Consider the following 14,317-nt stretch of genomic DNA (forward strand, 5'->3'; position numbering starts at 1 on the left):
GCGGCGCGCACCGACAGCCGGACGGACGGGCTGCCTGGCGGCTGGTCGGACAGACGGGGCAGCGCAGGGAGCTGGGACGCGGCGGGACAGTGACATGGCCGGCCACACGCAGCAGCCGAGCGGGCGCGGGAACCCGGTCCCTGCTCCCTCGCCCTCCCCTGGCCCGGGCCCCGGGCCCGGCGCCTCGGAGCGGGTGGCGCTCAAGAAGGAGATCGGGCTGGTGAGCGCCTGCACCATCATCATCGGTGAGCGGGCGCGGGGCGGGCGGGTGCCTGGGGCGGTAGGGCCTAAGGCGCGCAGCGGCTCGGAACAAGGAGCACCCCTCTCCGGGCGCGCCTACCGGTCTGAGACGGTGGAACATGGATGAGGGGATGCCCGCCCGGGGCACCTGCGGTGTCTCCCCTCACACAGCAGCCACAGGGCTTCTTGTTTCCACCTCCCCAAGTGCCCCGAATTTTTGCGCTTGAAGGAGGTGCAGGTCCCATCCACCGCTGGAATCCTCCTCCCACCTTTACTTCGCCATGGACTTCCGCAAGGCAGTTACCCTCAGTCTTCTCGTCTGTAGCATGGAGATGGCTGTGGTCCTGCCTTGAGTGCGGGGTCTTGCAAGTGTGGGAACTCGGTAAGCTGACCCCCGCTGAGGCCCCAAGTTCTGAGTCTTGTGGCTTAAACTGAGTTCCTACTGTGTGCAGGGTCCAGGTGCCGCGCCGTGTGAATGATTTATTCTTCGCAAGCAGGAGGGACTGTGGGTAGCCTGGACAGGTAGAGCCAGCCCAGAGGGGAAATCGGTTCAGAGTATATAATTAGTGCAGAATTCTGCAGCAGGACCCTGGCAGAGGCGGAGGAGCAGCCAGTGACTGGGGGAGGCCCAGTTCGGGTGGGCAGACCCAGCCTGCGAAAGGCCAGCTGCTTCCTGGGCTGGGATCCCATCTGCATCCTCTCGCTCTCTAGCCCAGCTTCCCCACCTGAGAATGAGTCTGTGCATCCTTCCCCCACTTGGGGACTTCTGGGTAGGCAGAGGGCTCAGGGCACAGTGAGAACAGTGGTGGGGTTTTCCTCCTTCTGTCCCAAGTCAAGAACACTGATGCCTCAGGAACTGGCTCACCCAGACCTGTGCCTGTATCCACACCAGGTGCCTCAGAGACCTTCGTGGTGGGAGGAGTCTGTTCCGTCTCCTGTCTCCCAGGAGACACAGGCTGGAAGGATGAATGGCAAGGGTCTTGACCACTCTCACTTTACCAACTGCCCAGTCTTCCCCTCCCCAGCCAGTGGGTGCTGCTTGTGCATTCACTGCCCACCCATCCTCAGACCCTTGGAGATGGAAAAAGTTGGGGGCTCAGGAGGGCAGACTGGTGTCTTCACCTCCTCCTCCTCTGCCCCCACACTGGGAGCTCCTGGGCCAAGGTTGGGGTCTAGATCTTGGCCACCCCCTGCACTCGCACTGAGAATTGCCCCAGCACACAGCCCCTGTGCAGGTACCTCTCTGTCTCACCCACTTGCACCTGGAAAGGTGTCTTCTAGGAGCTGGTCCTGATCTGGTCCAGAGACCTTCTTGGACAAGAGTGCCCCTGCTTGACCGCTGAGAGGAAGGGCTGGTTCCAGGGATTTGGCCAGGGTACTGGTTAGAGCTTTGCCCTGGCCCACACCCTCTCCAGGAGCTGTGCCTTCAGGAAGAGGAAGCCCCATACATCATGGGTGGGCCTTGGGGTCAAGAGGCTGACTGTGTCTGGAGCCAGCCGCAGTGCCCGGCAGGTGCAGGGAGAGACGTGGTCCTTGCTGGGCTGCCTCAGCTAAACCCAGCACCCTCGAGCTGTATTCCTACTCTTTCTCCTCCCCGCCTCCCATCCCCCTCAGGTCAAGCAGAGGCTGCTGGCTCCTCTCTCCTCAAAAGAGGGCCCTGGTGGTGATGGTGGGAGTGGATGAGGCTAATTCTGCCAGAATTTTTCTGTGCAGCACAGCTCTGCCCTTACAGCTCCCCCACTTTTCATACCATTTTTGCTGTTCCAGGTCCACTGCCCCCTTGGCTTCAGGCCTTGAAGACTGAGCTGGGGTTAGGAGTGACTTAGCCAAGAGTGGCGGACTCAGGAACAGAACCCAGATGACCTGACTCCAGCCCAGGACACTCAGGGGTGGTCCTACAAGCCTGCCTGGGGAGCTTTGAGGGGTTTCAGCAGGCAGGAGGCTGGACTGGGCAGGAGACAGACAAGGGGAGAATGGACCTGGTCCAGAAGGTGACAGATGACGGAGGAGGCAGGGGTGGGCTGAATCACTGCACTGCCCTCCCCAGCCTGATGCCCAGAAGGCCCCCACTTCCTCCCCTTTCACTGTTCCGGTAGCCCGGACTCCCACATCTTTCCCCACTTTCCTGCCCTGGGGAGCCTGGTCAAAGTAAAAATTGTCTGCCAAGTGTCATAGTTTAGCCTTAAAAGTCTTGAAAACTTTATAGCTTCCTCCATAATCTTTCTTGTTTGATAGCAGCTTATTATCTCCAAAACTTCCAAATAGACCCTCCCAGCAGATCCGATAATTCTCTCCCTTTGTAACCCCTGCCCCAGGCTGAGGAGTAGGAATGGAATGACTTAAAAGGGCTTTGGGCTAGAGCAAGACTCCACCTAAAATGTGTTTAGGACAGCACCTGCTGGCTACAGCAAGCACAACTGGAGGGGAACGGGCCAGCCTGGAGGAAAAAGAGCCTTCTGGGGCAGACACTGCGCAAGACATCACCACATCCAATGCCTATTCAGAAAAACACACCTTACCACATTATGAAAACATGTTCTCCCTTTATCTCATTTGATTGCCTGCCTTGCAAGATGGGTATTTTTATACCCATTTTACAGATGTAGAAACTGAGGTTGGAAGTTAAATGACAATGCTGCAAGTGGTGGACTTGGAATTTGGAACCAGAATTGGACTCTTCTCCCAATCCAGTGCCTTTCTTCACACTGCTCTGGTGCAGGGCAAAATTGGGGCCAGATGCAGAGCCCATGATGGGGGAAGGTTGAGGATTGAGCTGGGAGCTCATCCAACCGGGATTTAGTGAGCTCGCCACTCTACTATGGGTAGATGAACAAACAGGTGGACAGAGAAATAGCCTCTGACTCCCGCACCCCCACCCAGGGCTGTATGTACAGGGTCTCTTGTCCTGACTCAGGGACCACAACCAGCTCCCTCCCCATCCACACCCAAGGAAGGGTCGTGCCCAGGTTCAGCAGAGCGGGAATCAGCCAGGTCTACTGACCAGACTGTCCTGTCCTTCGCTTTCTCCCTTTGACTCAAATATCCAGCCCATGTTTGTGGATCAGGCTCAAATATGTTCTAGAACTCAGGGACCTCCTTCACGAACCCTGTCTCCTTAGGAGCCAATCTCTACTCATCCAGCCATGGCCAGTTCCCTCCGTTGTCTCTGGGGCTGGAGGTGCTGGGCTGCTCAGAGGATAGCCCTCTCCAGAACCCCAACCCATCCTCCCCGGGACCCTGAGGGGACATAAAACCACACAGGAGGCTGTCTGTACCTCACCATAGCCCCAATTTACAGATGAGGAAACTGGGGACCTGAGGCTGCAACCAGCCCAGGGTCAGATGCCCTTGGTGTGCTCTAAGACACCGTCGGGGGCTGAAGCAGCTCTGGCTACAAGGATGGGGCCTGCTAGCTCTGGTCACGCTCATTCATCTGTTCAACAGGTAGGTACTGGACAGTGCTGGGCACTGTTCTAGGTGCTGGAGACACAACAGGGAACAAGACAGACAAAATTCCTGTCCTGGATCTGACATTCCAGCATGGGAGTCAAAGAGCAAACAGATAAGCAAGCTGAATGTTTAGCTGCCAGGGTAATGTAAGCGCTAAGGTGAGAAAATGAAGGAGGGAGGATTGTAGGTAGATGAGTCAGGAGTGAGATGGGGTGCAGTCTGTGTAGGCCTTGCAGCCGCAGTAAAGACTTTGCCTTCTTCTCTTTGTCAGGTGGGAGCCTGGGAGGGCTTTGGGCAGAAGAGAGATGGCATGAGATGGCATGGGGCGGGATGAGATGGGATGGGATGGCGTGGGGTGGCACGGCATGGCATGGCCTGGGGCTTACTGTGGAGAAGAGGCTGTGGGCAGGAGAGGCAGAAGCTGGAAGCCCAGTCGGGAGGGTGCTTGAGTCACCTGGGTGAGACATGATGGTGGTTCAGAGCAGCGTGGCAGCGGTGGAGGTGCTGAGAGGAGGTTCAGTCCTAGGTGTGTTTGGAAGATTGAGCCAAATATGTTGACCTGGACACAGGGTATAGCAGAGTGGAGTCTGGGTGACAGCAGGGTGGGGCCTGCGCAGCTGGGGGCATGGTTTGCCATTAATTGACCTGGGAAGACTGTGAGATGAGCAGGTCCGGGGGAGAGAGTTCCACTCTCCTGCTCGCCCCTCTCCCAAAAGGAAAGTGGGTTAGGCCGGAGGCGCACGCTGACCAATTGGCAATTCCAGGCATGTCCTGGAAACGTCCCCACTCACCTCCCTGGAGTTCTGCCAACACCTCAGCGGCACTGCTGTCCCCCTGGAGGGGTGCCTGACATGCTCACCGTAAGGACGCTGTGCTGGGAGTCACAGGCTTCACCCAGAGCAATAGCAGGGCCCCCAAAGCAGGGCTCTGGCTGCTGACCCCAGGGTGGTGAGGTCCCAGAGTGTTCAGATCCAAGGGCCAGCTTGGGTGGCCTGGGGTGTTTCCAAGGTAGATGACAATAGTGAGACCCATAAGCACTTCCTGGGGCCTCTGATGGAGCAGGCAGTGTGGGAACAGACCCACATCACTGCCTCATCTCCCCATCTTACAGATAAGAAGGTTCGGAGAGTGAAGTGCCTTGTCGACAGCCTCCCATCATGAGGGATCTGGGATTCAAACCCAGATGTAGGGGTTCTCAACTAATAATTGGTCCCGCCCATGGCCTCAGGGGCCTTGGGACTTACCAACGGGGATTTGGAGCTCTTCCCCAGAGCCCTCATGGGTCACATCCTAACAGGGAGGTGCTGGGACTCATTGCCCGGGGCAAACGGAGGAGGTCTGGCCTATGGCCAGCCCCTGATCAGACCCAGGAGCCCTGAGCTACTCTCTGCCAGGCCAGCAGGCCAGCGTGGCAGGAGGAGGCCCCGCCATGGCCCTGCTCGCTGAAGAGGCAGGCGATAGGCCAGGTGCGTGTAAGGGGACCTAGGCCCTGGGGGTTCCCTGTCCTTCTAGGGGGCTTGGACTTCTCATCTCAGCAGGCCAGGGCACAGACCCCGCCCTCTGGGCATGCAGGGTCTGCCCAGGATGGCAAATAAAGTAGTCACTTCCTGGCCATACTCCAGGTACCATGGGAGAGGAGCAGGGGCCAGCTTATAGGAATCAAGATGGGAGATCAGGGAGGGCTTCCTGGGGGTGGCGTTGCTTCTGGGAAGCCATTGAGCTGCGGAGAGACCTGCCGCAATGCGGGACAGAGGGCTCCAAGCAGAAACTGTGTTTCCTCGGGCCCCGTGCAGATGTGCAGGATGCGTCCCTCCTGCCCAGCAGTGCCTCAGCCAAAGTCAGTGTTGCACCAGCCCTCTGCTGCCCCCTAGCTCAGTGGTCCTTACTGGCACAAGGGGAAACTGAGGCCCAGGGAGCAGCACGGGCCTGAGGTCACACAACAGACTCCTGAAAGTGTTCTAGGGATGAGGGGCGGTGCCAGCAGCCTGACAGGACATCCCTGACCCCTCCCCCAGATCCAACTCTGCACGGTCCCCACACACACACCGAGGGCAGCTGGCCCCTTCCACCCACACGACCTCCGCAGTCCACCCCTGTGACCTCCGTGGTCGGCTCATGCCTCCCAGAAATAGGTCAGCACTCACCGCGGCAGCCGGGGGAACAATGGCTCTTTCTTCGTTCCTTCACGGAGCCGGGTAAGCCCCATCAGGCCACACATCTTAATGTGATAAAAACCACCCAGCTTGGCCTGAGGGAAGAGGGGCGGGAGGAGACTGGAGGGGGGCCCCCTAGTTGAGGGACTCACATCCTCGCCCACCTTCCTCGGAGCTCTGGCCCCGCCAAGGACCTGCAAGGACCACAGAGCAGCCGTCCCACTGGGTGGATGGGAACATGGAGGTCTCGGAACCCACCTTTCTCCAGCCTGCCGTCCATCAGACACCTGACCGGGTGCTCAGCAGTGTCTCCTGGCCCATCCCACAGTGTGTGGTTCCTGCCCCCCTCCGCTTCCTCCAGAGCAGGATGCCCCAAGGGTTGGGCTTGTCCACTGCAGTTCACCCAGTCGGGCAGAGCTGATTCTGCTGGCCCTGAACATGAGGGCTGAGAAGGGAGGCCTGGACCCACCACCAGGAGGCATGGGCAGGTTCGCCTGCAGCACTGCCTTGCAGCTCCATGGTCCCTGCTCCACAGCTCCTGACATCGTTCAGTGCTGGAAACGCCCACCCCTGTCCTCAGCAGCATCCCTCCTCCTCCCTGCCCGCTGCCCCTCACCCAGGCCTGCCGCCCACCTTGCTCCTCGCAGAGCCCAGTCCAGCCCACACGGTGCCAGAGCGGCCAGTGGACCTCCATGGGGTTTTGTGCCACCTTCCAGCACAGACCTGAGGCAGATGCTGGAGGCTGTCCAGGCCCAGAGGAAGAGGCCCCCAGAGAGCTCAGAGCCACCTGCTGGCACGTGTGTTCCTTTGAGCCACGTGGGGAGAAGTCCTGCACTGTGGCCTGCAGCCATGTGTCTAAAACAATAGCGATCCTCACCCCGGCCCATCTGCCGAGTCTTCAGCCGCTGGGCACAGACAAGTGATGTGTCCCTTTCAAATCCCAGCCTCGGAGGACGAGGCGCCAGGTGTGGCTTCCCCGAGGGCTACCCTCGTGAGGCCCCGTCAGGCTGAATTGCGTAGGGTGGTGGGCGTCCCCACGAGGTGGGTGGCTCAGGGCCCTGGATGCACCCAGCTCCTTCCAAGGCCACCCAGCCCCCACTGGCTTCCAACCTCCCTGGCTTTTGGCAAATCCCACTCCACCAGGTCCTGAGAACAGAGGCTCTACTGCTGGATAGAGTGACCGCCAAGTCTCTTTAGAAGCCTAGCAGCCCACCCAGGCCCTGGGCCCCGTGGCGGATGAAGGAAGCGGCCCCTCTCTCCCTGGAAGCAAGCTGAGGACACAGCTTACCTCTGGAGCTGGGAGACAGGAATTCTTTCCTCCTTATCTGGATGTATTTAGGGCTCCTGGGACGTGACTAGAAAACCAAGTGGGGCGTCGTGGCCGTCCAGACTGGAAATCTGTGCCGGCCGGGTGGGGGTGGGGTAGGACTGTGGACAGGGAACGCATGCAGATGGGCCGCCCCAGCTGTGTCCTCGTCCAGACCCGCCTGTGGGCCTGGCAGGTGGAGCGGGCAGGGTCTGCCCTGACGGACATGCGCTCCCCGCCCCTGGGCCCCGGCAGGTGGGGCCCATCTCGTGGAGGGGCTAAGCCCCGGGTCCCAGCAGTGTTGCTCTTTTCTTCATGTGGCCTGTGGGTTCTGGGATTATTTCCTCTTGGGCAGGCCCTAGTCCAAATCACCAGTGATGTGGCCTGATTCATTTGCAGAGATGGTGAGACCCGGGTAATGCAGAACATTGCCCACTTTGCCCGAACTGCCAGGGACCTCAGGGCTAAGCGGGTGCTCAGCGTTTTACTCATCCTGGGAACCTGCTCTGCAGCCCACAGCGTGGCCCTCTGAGCGTTTCCCATTGTTCTGTGCCCAGACCCCATGAGTGCCCCACAGTGCCCATCCTTCCAAAACTCAGACTCAGCCCATGGGCAGGCCAGGCTTTCTGTGACCCATGACCTGGCAGATTCCCCTGGCACCCAAGTCTTGGAAGCTAGCCACCCTCTCTGCTACTGCCCACAGTCCCCTTCTGGGGGGGTCGAGTGGAGACTGCTGCCCCCCACTTCACAGAGGAGGAGTTCAGTCCTTCAGTGGCATTGGTGCCACTTTGGGCGTCGGGCCGTTCACTCGTCCTGTAGTTTGCTCAACAGATGTGTATTGAGCCCCAACTGTGTGCTGGAGGCCCAAGGTGAGGTTGCAGACGGTACACACAGAACCACGCAAAGATGCAAAGGACACCTGGATACAGCTGTGAATGAGCTGAGGCTTCCCGTACAGTACCTTGCTGAATCCTCACAGCAGTCCCATTGTATAGACGGGACTCAAGAGGTTCCCTGTCTCCTGAGCCCCAGCCAGAGTTTCCCACTGTGGTCCTAGGATTAGAGCAGTGACCCCTGTTTGCAACCAGTGAGCTGTTCCCAAGGGAGAGGCATCTGTGTCCAGACCCCAGGCTGAGCCAACTGAGTCCTGCCAGCCTGCCATCATCCACCCCATCCCTTCCGTGATGGCGGCTAAGCAACCCCCAGCCCTGAAGATGCACCAGCTCCTCTCCCTCACCCCACTGACCCTCGCCCAGGACCTGAAACATTTTAACAATGCCAGGCATGGGTCCTAGGTCAGGGAGGAACCCAGCGGGCAAAGGGCTCTCTAATAGGGAAAGAGGAGATGGAAGGTAAAGAAATAAAGTACGGAGCAGGGTCTGGGGCTGTGAAGTGGGAGGAGGAGCCTTACCGGTGTGGTCAAGGAGGACTTCGTGGAGGAGGTGCCAGTCCCCAAGCCACTCCATGAGTTTGGATTTCGGCCAATAGGAAGGTGGCAAGAGAGTATCATGGTCAAGGTCTTGCTTTAGGTGGCCAGCTCTGGCCAGGCTGGGAGGAAGCCAGGTGGCTGGAGGCTGACAAGCCTGGAGGCCTTGGCCAGGGGCGAGGGACTGGGCCTGGGCCCTGGGGGGATGCAGTGGAGTGGCTGCCACTCTGCCACTGCTTGTGCTTGCCCTACCTCATGGCTGTTAGTTGGGGGCAGAGGAACTCAGAACAGGACCCATCTCTGGCAGTGGAGCCTGTCTGGACAAAGTGCCACTCGCCATGCCAGGGGCTGGGGAGGGGAGCTGAGGTGGCCAGAGTGGGACTTGCAGGGTTTGAGGGACCCAGGAGGGTGCCTCCAGGCCCACCCTCCTCCTTGAGGGAGCAGCCCGGGCTCCCCTCCTCACGGCAGCATCTGGAGCTGCACAGAGAGGCTGCCCTGCTGGGGGCGCCCAGACCTGATGCCTCCCCACCTCTTCCCCCTGACAGGAAACATCATCGGCTCGGGCATCTTCATCTCCCCCAAGGGAGTCCTAGAGCACTGTGGCTCCGTGGGTCTGGCCCTCTTCGTCTGGGTCCTGGGTGGGGGCATCACTGCCTTGGGCTCACTGTGCTACGCGGAGCTGGGAGTCGCCATCCCCAGGTCTGGTGGGGACTACGCCTATGTCACCGAGATCTTCGGGGGCCTGGCTGGGTGAGTGTGGGGCACCAGCAGCTGTGGGGTGGTGACAGCCTCTCCAGAATGGATGGCCAGCTGGGCCCAGGACCCCAGTGTCCTCCTCTGCTTCTCACATTGCAGGGAGGTCATGGGAGTAGATGGAGGGAAGGGGAGGTGTTGGGCAGCCTTCTAAGGCCAGGGTGGGTGGGATCAATGCCCACCCTACTCCAGCTGGCCCCTTGACCTCTCTGTGCTTCCTTTTAAATAGAGCTCCTCTAAGCCCCACTCCCCACCCAGGTGCTTATGGGTGGGGAGGACCTTACTATGGAAACCTCTCTAGATCACGCCAACATCCAGTCAGGGACACCTTGACGTTAGTAAACTAAAGGCAGGGTGGGGGGGTGCATGACAGTCCTATCAACGCCCTGCAAGACGTTCCCTTTAAATAGCTCCCGATGTTCCTTTATTCACGTGAACGTTAGCTGAGCACCTACTGTGGGCTGAGGGCCAGGACGCAATGATAAAAAGATCCATCCCGGGCCTCAAGTTGCTTACAGTGCAGAAGGGAAATGATCCTTCAAATGTGATTAAGACCAGGAGGATCCTTGCTTTGAAGATATGTGAGAGGCTGCAGCCCAGCAGCTAAGAGAACGGGGTGCCCACCACCCAGAGAAGACTCCCAGGAAAACCACATTTGTGCCAGGCTTGGAGGAAGGGTGGGGTTTTGTTGGCCGACCAGGAGGGGTAGCACATACAGAGGCTGGTGGCCTGGGCGAGCTTGGTCTGTCTGCCACGGCCACAGGTGAGGTCAGATCCATCGTAGACGCCAGGGCTTGTCGGGGACGGGGCAGCCTGTAGGTGGAGGGCCATCAAAGCTATTGCAGCTATCCAGCTGAGCCATGCTGAGGGCCAGGACAAAGGTACAGGAAGATTCCAGGACCATTTAGGAGTCTCAATGAGGAGGACGTGGTGGCCAGTGTGGCATGAAGGAGAGGCTTGGAGAGACTCCATAGATGGTGGTTCCCGGGACGGGGAGAGGGAGATTTTAGGTTGGGATCTAACGCATAGGTGGGGTCGGTGGCGTGTCCGGGGAGACGCTGAGTCAGGCCTTGGGTGGGGGATCTGGAGCGCAGACGAAAGGTCTAGGCTGAAGTATTTAAAGTTTGGTTCCGAGGGATGTGGTCAGGGGCCTTTAACAGGGCAGTGGAGGATGGGGCCCTGCTGTTCTCCTCTGGGGAGAGGGTCCTCAAAGGGGCTTGGGACCTGAGAAAGCAGAAGAATTTTGCTGTGTGGTAGAAAACTCAAGAAGATGGAAGGGAGAGGAGGACCCGAGACCCACCCCAAGGGCACCCAGCATCGAGGGTGGGCAGCGGGGAGCACCCAGTATGGGAGGAGGGTCATGGAGCTAGGATGTCCCAGAAGCCAAAGGGGGAGAGGTGGTGCAAAGCAAGAGGTAAGGAAGCAGGGCTACAGAGCAAAGGAGGACCAAGAGGAAGCCACTGAGCTTGGTGTCCCCGGATGAGGCAATCCCTACCCTCAGGGTGGGACGGACAGGGGACTAGGACCACCCCCACGGACAGGCACTCGCCTGGGTGCAGACGGAGCCCCCAGGAACAGGTTGGGCCTCACTCCCACGTGGGCACCCTGCAGAGGTGAGATTCTGGCGGATGGGATATAAATCCCTGTCACCCCAGCCAGGGGTCTTTGCAAGGTCTGGTCCCTCGGGGATCACAGCTCGGAGTCAGCCACCTGCAGCCACAGGGCTCTGCTGAGAACTACAGCTGGAGCTGTGACTGGAGGTCGCGGGAGCAGCCTGTGACCGGGGACTAGGCGGCCATTAGAAACGTGCTTGGGTCCCGAGTCTCTCTCCACACCTGCCCAAGGGCAGGCCCGTAGCTGTTTGCGCTGAACGCTGTCTCTGTTGAAACAGTTCATAAATAGAGCAGAGACCTCAACAAGGTTGGCCCTGCCTCCCTGGACCAAAGCTGGTATCTGGCCCCCACAGCAGCTCCGGGTGCCGGGGCCCAGGGTGCAGCCCCACTCCACATATCCAGGCCCCCTTGGCTGGGAGGGTGCCGGGAGGCCCGAGCCACTTGGGCCCTCACTCCTTCCAGCTTCCTGCTGCTCTGGAGCGCCGTCCTCATCATGTACCCCACCAGCCTGGCCGTCATCTCCATGACCTTCTCCAACTACGTGCTGCAGCCCGTGTTCCCCAACTGCATCCCCCCGGCCGCCGCTTCCCGTGCGCTCTCCATGGCCTGCCTTAGTGAGTGTCCACCGTGGGGCCGGGCTGGGCGTCTGTCCCCAGGGCCCACCCTGCTCCCTGCCCCCGTGGGGGGACTTTCGGGGGAGGTCCCTCCAGCTGTCAGTCCCCGTGAAGTTGGCCTCAGGGGTTGGGCTTCTGGCACTCCAGCGGCTGCAGGGGACACCGCCCTCCTGCAGCCCGGGCTGGCCTTGGCTGTGGCCCACCTCGAGGGGCTTGGCCTCGGGTGCCCGCCCACCCAGCCACCCGCCCCTTCTCCTCAGTGCTCCTGACGTGGGTGAACAGCTCGAGCGTGCGCTGGGCCACGCGCATCCAGGACGTGTTCACCGGCGGGAAGCTGCTGGCCCTGTCACTCATCATTGGCGTGGGCTTTGTCCAGATCTTCCAAGGTAGGGCCGGGCTGTGGGGGGGTGGGGGTGGGGGCTGGGCACAGGGCCAGGGAGACGACGCTGACCCTTGACCTCCGGACCCCCAGGACACTTCGAGGAGCTGAGGCCCAGCAATGCCTTCGACTTCTGGATGACGCCGTCCGTGGGTCACCTGGCCCTGGCCTTCCTCCAGGGCTCCTTTGCCTTCAGCGGCTGGAACTTCCTCAACTATGTCACCGAGGAGCTGGTGGACCCTCGAAAGTGAGCGGGGCTCCGGCCAGGCCCTGGGAAGGGGTGTGGTGTGGGGTGGGAGAGGCGGCCTCCCCACACAGAGCCGCTGTCACCTCTGGCCGGCCTGGTCATCTGCCTGACCGCACTGCTACCCACCGGGAACGGCTCTGGAAAGGCAGCCGGGACGCTTGTGTTCCAGCCTGACCCTGTTCTGTATGGCTGTGGATGAGTCACGGCCCCTTGCTGGGCCTCAGAAACACTGAGTATCATTGTCTCGCTGTAAGTGGATCCAGCTATCTGCATTTGGCCAACAATTACACATGTGCGCACAACATGGTCCCTAAAAACGAAGCCAATGGCTCCCTCTGACGCTCAGCTGGGACCTTGACCGTGAACAGTTACAGCTGGAGCTGGGGCTCATGGGAGTCCCGGGGGACCCTGGTCTGTGGACTGAGCTCTAAGGGCGCTTTGAGGATTTTCAAGTCTGATTTTGGCTGTATGCAATGTCCCAGACATTAGATCCGCCCCCCTCCCCAGGATATGAGTGGCCCCTTCTCCATCTGCCCTTCCTCCCACCAGCCTGTGCCAAGGCTGGGCTGGGGACTAGGGGGGAGACGGACAGCAGTGCTGCCCCCTTCGCTGCCCCAAGGCCCCCAGCAGACCCAGGCGGTGGAGGCTCAAAGCTGCTCCCGTTGCTGGGTCCCCTGCCACGCCCCACCACCCTGAGGCCCCGTCCCCCAGCCCCGCAAGGGCTGATGCTGACACACTGCACCACTGTCCCCAGGAACCTACCTCGTGCCATCTTCATCTCCATCCCCCTGGTGACCTTCGTGTACACCTTCACCAATGTCGCCTACTTCACTGCCATGTCCCCCCAGGAGCTGCTGGCCTCTAACGCAGTGGCCGTGGTGAGTGGGGCCCCGCTTGGTCCTGGCTCCTGCCCGGCCTCCACCCCGCCTCACGCGCCCCCTCTCTTCTGTGCCCACCCAGACCTTCGGGGAGAAGCTGCTGGGCTACTTTTCTTGGGTCATGCCCGTCTCCGTAGCACTTTCCACTTTCGGAGGGATCAATGGCTACCTGTTCACCTCCTCCAGGTGACTGGACTGGGAAGAGGGTGGTCAAGGTGAGGCAAGGCGGCTGCCCTGGTGCACACGAGCCGTGCTGGGGGCCAGAGGAAGTGAAGTCCTGCCCGGTGGGGCCCACCTGAAGCTGGGACCATGAACTCCCCGGAAGCAGATGTCTGATCCCAATTGCGAGGAACAGAAAGCAAGAGGGAGGTGGGCTAGATGAGGGGAAGAACTGCCCAGTGGGGCTGCTGGGGCCCAGAGCAGGGAGTCAGAGGTGACGGCTCAAGAGGGCCATCAGGTCTAGACTGAGGTCGGGATCTGGCCAGCAGCGAGGCCCCAGGCTGGGCTCATGGCTCCCACCCACCTCTGTCCCCACCCCCCAGACTGTGCTTCTCTGGAGCCCGAGAGGGACACCTGCCCAGCCTGCTGGCCATGATCCACGTCAGACACTGCACCCCTATCCCTGCCCTCCTCGTCTGCGTAAGTTGGGGGACCCAGGCTCGCAAGGCGGGGAGCCAGGGCCACGCAGCAGCATGGGTAATGGCAGGGATGAGGCCTGGCCCTGGTGGGGGCGGGAGGGCCGGGCTCGCTGACCTCCTGGCCCCAGTCGGCAGGCCCGGGTCCCCTGCTGGGCTGACAGGAGGCAGGGGGGAGTCAGCCCTCAGCCCAGTCCTCTTCCAGGGCGGGGCCACGGCAGTCATCTTGCTTGTGGGAGACACGTACACGCTCATCAACTATGTGTCCTTCATCAACTACCTCTGCTATGGCGTCACCATCCTGGGCCTGCTGGTGCTACGCTGGAGGTGGCCGGCGCTCCACAGGCCCATCAAGGTGAGGCCCGGAGGGGACCAGCCAGCCACGTGCCAGAAGCAGTCAGGGCCACCCCTTTACCCGTGTGGGCACCCGGGGCGGCGACGGCAGCGATGGTGAGGCCAGCCTTTGCTGTGTGCTGGGCCCTGCCCAGGGCCCTGTGTGCACTAGCATATCCAGTCCTTAAGGCAGCCCCGTGGGGTGGGTGCTGTGAATACTCCCACTTCACGGACAGGAAAATAAGGCTCAGACATTACGGTCACACAGGATTCCCACGAGCCCACAGAAA

General features: G+C 60.6%; 1 protein-coding gene across 1 annotated transcript in view; it reads left to right on the forward strand.

The window, feature by feature from the left end:
* Positions 1 to 14,317, forward strand: part of SLC7A10 (solute carrier family 7 member 10) — a 15,431-nt gene continuing 1,114 nt past the window's right edge. The window contains 9 exon segments of the mRNA XM_030874451.2: positions 1 to 245; positions 9,121 to 9,325; positions 11,404 to 11,555; positions 11,816 to 11,941; positions 12,028 to 12,181; positions 12,936 to 13,059; positions 13,142 to 13,245; positions 13,602 to 13,698; positions 13,900 to 14,049. Of these exon segments, the coding sequence (XP_030730311.1) occupies positions 95 to 245; positions 9,121 to 9,325; positions 11,404 to 11,555; positions 11,816 to 11,941; positions 12,028 to 12,181; positions 12,936 to 13,059; positions 13,142 to 13,245; positions 13,602 to 13,698; positions 13,900 to 14,049 (1,263 nt within the window). The 5' untranslated portion in view covers positions 1 to 94.

This window comes from Globicephala melas, chromosome 19 (assembly GCF_963455315.2).
Source record: "Globicephala melas chromosome 19, mGloMel1.2, whole genome shotgun sequence".
NCBI classification, from domain to species: domain Eukaryota; kingdom Metazoa; phylum Chordata; class Mammalia; order Artiodactyla; family Delphinidae; genus Globicephala; species Globicephala melas.